General features: G+C 35.9%; 1 protein-coding gene across 1 annotated transcript; it reads right to left on the bottom strand.

Annotated features, from left to right (window-relative positions):
* Positions 1–1,036: 1,036 nt before the first annotated feature.
* LOC308091654 (uncharacterized protein) lies at positions 1,037–4,701 on the bottom strand (the record flags this gene model as incomplete). Its single annotated transcript, XM_080437315.1, has 5 exons — positions 4,411–4,701; positions 3,436–3,519; positions 1,958–2,020; positions 1,130–1,201; positions 1,037–1,041 (listed from the first exon to the last, which is right to left on the bottom strand). The coding sequence occupies exons 1-5, from the start codon at positions 4,541–4,543 to the stop codon at positions 1,037–1,039; spliced, it is 357 nt and encodes a 118-aa protein (XP_080293441.1). The 5' UTR covers positions 4,544–4,701.
* Between the last annotated feature and the right edge of the window lie 707 nt (positions 4,702–5,408).

Genomic DNA, 5,408 nt, shown 5'->3' with positions numbered 1-5,408 from the left:
ACAATACATTAATAGCAGTACGCAACTCCTTTCACAGATTAATGTAAGAAAAAAAAAGAAAAAAATCTGAAAACCTTTGAACATGTGTGAAAGTCTGATTGTTAAATTGTGTAATTAGTTAATTAATTATGTAAAGTTCACTCATCGCCACCTACCTGTCGTTGCATCGTACGCGTTGCCGAGGTTAGTGAAGACCTTCTTGTAGACCACAGTGGTATCAGAACCAAACGGTCCAACGGTTCCACCCAAACCAGCAGAGAAGGCCACCTTTGGTTTGTCTGTCAACACAGCATTATCAAACAAATCATCAGTGGTGGAAAAAGTTCTCAAATGTTTTACTTAAGCAAAAGTATCAATGCTGCAATGTAGAAGTGCTCTGTTACAAGTAAAAGTCGGGAATTCAAAATCCCCTTGAGTAAAAGTACAAAAGTATTGGTATCAAAATGTACTTAAAGTGCCAAAAGTAAAAGTACAAACTTTTAAAAATAGCAGATCTACAAGCTCACAACGCGTCGCATCGCATGAGCTTGTAGATCGGCTATTTTCAAATAGCCTAGGTATAAAATAGGGCTAAATTGGTTAATGTATGTTTTACAATGTATTAATTTATATCTGCAAAGATCTGCCAAAATGTATATAGGGTTAATGTATGTTTTATAATAAAAATCTAAATCTACAAAGTAACTAGTAACTAAAGTTTTCAAATCATTGTAGTGGAATAAAAGTACAATATTTGCCTCTGAGATGTAGTGGAGTAGAAGTAAAAGTATTGGAAACTGGACATACTCAAGTAAAGTACAAATACCTCAACATTGTACTTAAGTACTGTACTTGAGTACATGTACTTAGTTACTTTCCACCACTGCAAATCATTTATAATATTATTAAAAACAAACATACAGCACTATATACTTCATCATACGATACGACAAATAGCAAAACTAGACGATCTACAAGCTCACAAGGCGTCACATGTTGAGCTTGTATCAACTATTTTTGCTACTATTGTGTGACAATGTAGTATGGAGTTGAGCATTCATACTGTATGAAAAAACTAAACAAAAAAACATAAAAAATGTAATAAATATGGATATATCAGGTTTCTGCCTGCAACAGTATTTTGACTTACTCCGCAGTTCCTGCACTTGGTCCTCACTTGCACTGAGCCTCCTTTCTACGCCGGACAGCCGAGCAATGTGGGCTGAAATCAATACAATATTAGCATTAAATCAATCTGCTGTTACCAGTTGTGGGAAAAGTAGTAAATGTATTACTTAGGTAAAAGTATCAATACTGCAATGTAGAAGTGCTCTGTTACAAGTAAAAGTCCGGAATTCAAAATTTAATTGAGTAAAAGTACAAAAGTATTCGTATCAAAATGTACCTAAAGTACCAAAACTAAAAGTAGCCTACTAAAATGTTTGAAAATAGCAAATCTACTGTACAAGCTCACAACGTGTCGCGATGCGACGCGTTGTGACCTTGCGTTGTGATCCGCTATTTTCAAGTAGCCTAGGTATAAAATAGGGCTAAAGTGGTTAATGTATGTTTTAAAATATGTGTAATATATTTATATCTAAGTTCTCAAATAATTGTAGTGGAGTAAAAGTACAATATTTGCCACTGAGATGTAGTGGAGTAGTGAAGTAAAAGTATAGACAATTGGAAATACTCCAGTAAAGTAAAAGTACCTCAAAATTAATTAAGTACAGTAAAAGAGTAAATGTACTTAGTTACTTTACACCACTGAATATTAGCATTAAATCAATCTGCTGCTACATTTCAGTGCATGGGTGAGCGTTACCATGTGGATTATATGAATCAAACATAACAGTATCAAAACAAACAGTAACTATTCTCCGAGCTCAAATGATCGAAATCAATTAAAACTAAAGTACATGAATTTGTTTTCCAACACCACAGTATCTGCATTGACTGGACATTCTGTTCTAATTACCTGTACTTTCTGTCTTCAAGTCCTCCATGAAGCTCTTGCTGGCAGTCAATTTGGCATACAGTTCTGTACAGATATCACAGACAAACGTATATGTTAAAATATGAAACATTTTAACCACATTTCATCCTGTACTTTTACAGTACAGTTTATCTAACTTTTACATATAATTGATAGTGATTAACATTTTGATAGTGATTATGAATCACTATCAAGATTGCTAGTTGCAGATGTTTTCGTTTTCTATTTGGATCTGGGGAATGTCCTTTTAAACATAATAATGTTTAGTCTTTTAGTATAATGGTCCTCAACCTTGTCCGGATCACGGCCCACTTGTGTCGAGTGGTCAGATGGGTGGCCACGTGCATTTTCAGTTTATTTTAATGAGCAATCAATCAAGTGCGTGGGCTTAGATCAATGGAAATAACGTAGTTAGCCTTGATACAAGACTGTCATATATTGTATGACAGTCTTGGATGATTTTCAAAATAGTGTTTACACTTTCTCCCTGTTTGGTCCGTACATCTACATAGACGTTCACAGTCAAATATAAAGTGTTGACCTTATGGCCACGGATGTTGCAATTATGTACGGCCCCTCAGAAGTACCCGTGTCTTCCGTATTATTCAATAAAGAGCATTTTAATCCGATCGGTGGCCATTTTCTCCATATGCTTTCAACTGCGCGACCCTATTGGTTGGGAGGAGTATTGCAATCTGATACATTATAACTCTATGAGAAAATGGCCACCAATCAGACTAAAACACTTTTTATTGAACAATATAGAACATATGGGTACAGTATTGTAACATCCGTGGCCACGAGGTAAGCACTTTATATTTGAAATCTGAACGTTTATGTAGATGTAGGCCTACGGACCAAAAAGGGAGAAAGTCCAAACACCATTTTTGACCATCATCCATCAGCTGTAACATATACTTTAATCACCTACTTATCAGACTGAAAACTAAATTTTCAAGGTTTTAAAAAGAACATACGATGATTTTTTTTTTACATTTTACCGTAAGTTTCATTCATTTAAAATGTAGTTCGCTGGGCTCATTTAAAACAGCCCTAAAAACTCATCTTTCTGGAGGCCAAAAGAGGAGGTAGTACCAGTTTCCCGGTAGACAGACGACCCCCCTCCCCTTTTTTGTATAAATATATTTTTTTCATGCTTTATTTTTTGTACATAGTGGTATTTTTTCTCTGTATTTTTATGTTGACATTTGAACTGTTTGGTTGCTACTATATATGTCTATGAAATTAATACCAAGGACTCCAACGGAAACAAGTCCGCAAGGACTTTTTTTGGTCGGACCTTTTAGACAAAGGTATTATGAATGTAACTGTGTTGTTTTACATTCTTTTTGCCTAATTCAATCAATCAATTCAATCAATCAATCAATCAATCAATGTTAATGTTATAGTATCAGGTTGAGAATCGTTGTTTTAGAAGGTGTTTGGTAAAGGTTTAATACCTGCATTCTGTCTCTTCAGTTCCTCTACTTGGCCCTCGGTAGCAGTCAGCTTGGTTTCTACTGTGGACAGCTGGGCATGGTGAGCTGAAAGCAGCACAGCACTAATATTGAATCAATCATACATTCATGCTGTTTCATTTGAGTGGGTATAAACCTCCCCATATGGATTGCATGGAACAAATATACGGTACATTTAATTATCAACAGGGTTCTATTCGCCAATGTTTATACTCCATTAAAGACATAATGAAATTACATTTTCACACTTTCAGAGCAGATCAGTGGTCATAATTAGGACATTCTTAACAAAAGATGCAAAAAAAAAGACCCCAAAAATCCATGTTTGTGTATTTTTATGTCAAAAGTCCCCAAAATGTTAATTACGTCCTGTCAAATGCAAACGTACTATAAGAATATATAAGAGTCATGCTTTCATTTGGTGTGATTCCCATAGCTCAGGTTTTTTCACTCGCACCTGATTAAAAAAAAATTCGACACTTTTCGACACTTTTCGACACATGGGATTCTTTTGTAGAATTTGATTATTATTATAAAACACACAATAACCACTTCAGCCCTATATACATTTCGGCCATTAGAAAATAGTCGATCTACAAGCTCACAATGTGCCGTGATGTGACACATTGTGAGCTTGTAGATCTGCTATTTTCTAAATATTTGTATACATTTTAAAACTTGTGAAATGGGACATTCTGCAAAATGAGTACTTTCTACTTTTGGTACTTTACGTACATTTTGATACCAACACTTTTTTTTACTTTTACTCAAGTAAATTTTTAATTTCTACATTGCAGTATTGATACTTTTACTTAAGTAAAAAATGTGAGTACTTTTTCCACCACTGCCCAACAGCACCACACTACAAAGCTGTATGCTTTTTTGCGATGTTGATTATGGTGGGTCAGATGTATGTTATTTCCTGATCAATAAAGGTATAAATCAATCAATCAATACCTGCATTCTGTTTGTTGAGTTCCCTCCAGATCTCTGCTATGGATTGGGTACCTGGTTCAACATCTCCCTGAGCGCCAAACTCGGACAGACAGAACAGTAACACAAGCAACAACCCTCTGCAACAACCCCTCATTCTGAAACTGTCTCTGTTGATGTTCTAATGTCCAGAATGAGAATGTGTCTCAATTTATTTAGTTTCCCTGGTATGTTGTCTTGTTTTTATTGGATGGAAGTGTGTATGGATATTCTTAGGACTAACATTGGTTAGTTAGCTCAGGGGGAGGGACAGAGCTTTTAGAGAGGGGGTATAGGAGGAGTTAGTATTGTGCTGCTAAGCACTTTCAATAGGAGTTAAACTATGATTATTTTGGGGGGTCACGGCACTGAAAAGTTTGGGAACCCTTGCATTAGACTGTTCCAATAAGGTTTAATGAGGGCACATTTTCTATAATTCATTTCATTCTGGACCTGAGTTATTCTGCTTGACGTTCCAGATGTTCGTAAAGTTTATTAACCCATTATCATTCCGATTCCAAAAATGTATTCTAAATCTTAACCGTTTTCTGAAAAAGGTATGTTGCTATATCAGTGGTGCTCAAAACCTTTTCATGTCAAGGACCCCCAAAAAGGATACGGATTTGTCTGAGGATCATCTAAAACTTTTGAGTAAGATTTGATGTGAGTAAAAAAACTAACTTATAAACATACACACGACGTCTGCTATGGAAGGGTCAGATATACATAGCTGAAACGTTACGTATACATTCTTTTAACATTTCTAAACCCCAGAGGTGTAAATTCTGAGTCACTGAGTCACGTGTGTGTCATTTACTGGAAGTCCATTGACCGTGGACTTAGCCTGGCATGGTCAGACTAATATCACCGCCAAGGGCAATTTTATTTTGCAATGGCAGATTCGTCTGGAACCAGGCTACTGTGGACTGAGAGAGAGAGAGAGAGAGAGAGAGAGAGAGAGAGAGAGAGAGGGAGAGGGAGAG

The sequence above is a fragment of the Gymnoscopelus braueri genome (assembly GCF_963280865.1).
Source record: "Gymnoscopelus braueri genome assembly, chromosome: 9".
In the NCBI taxonomy this organism is placed as follows: domain Eukaryota; kingdom Metazoa; phylum Chordata; class Actinopteri; order Myctophiformes; family Myctophidae; genus Gymnoscopelus; species Gymnoscopelus braueri.
This window is presented reverse-complemented; position numbering and strand designations above follow the sequence as displayed.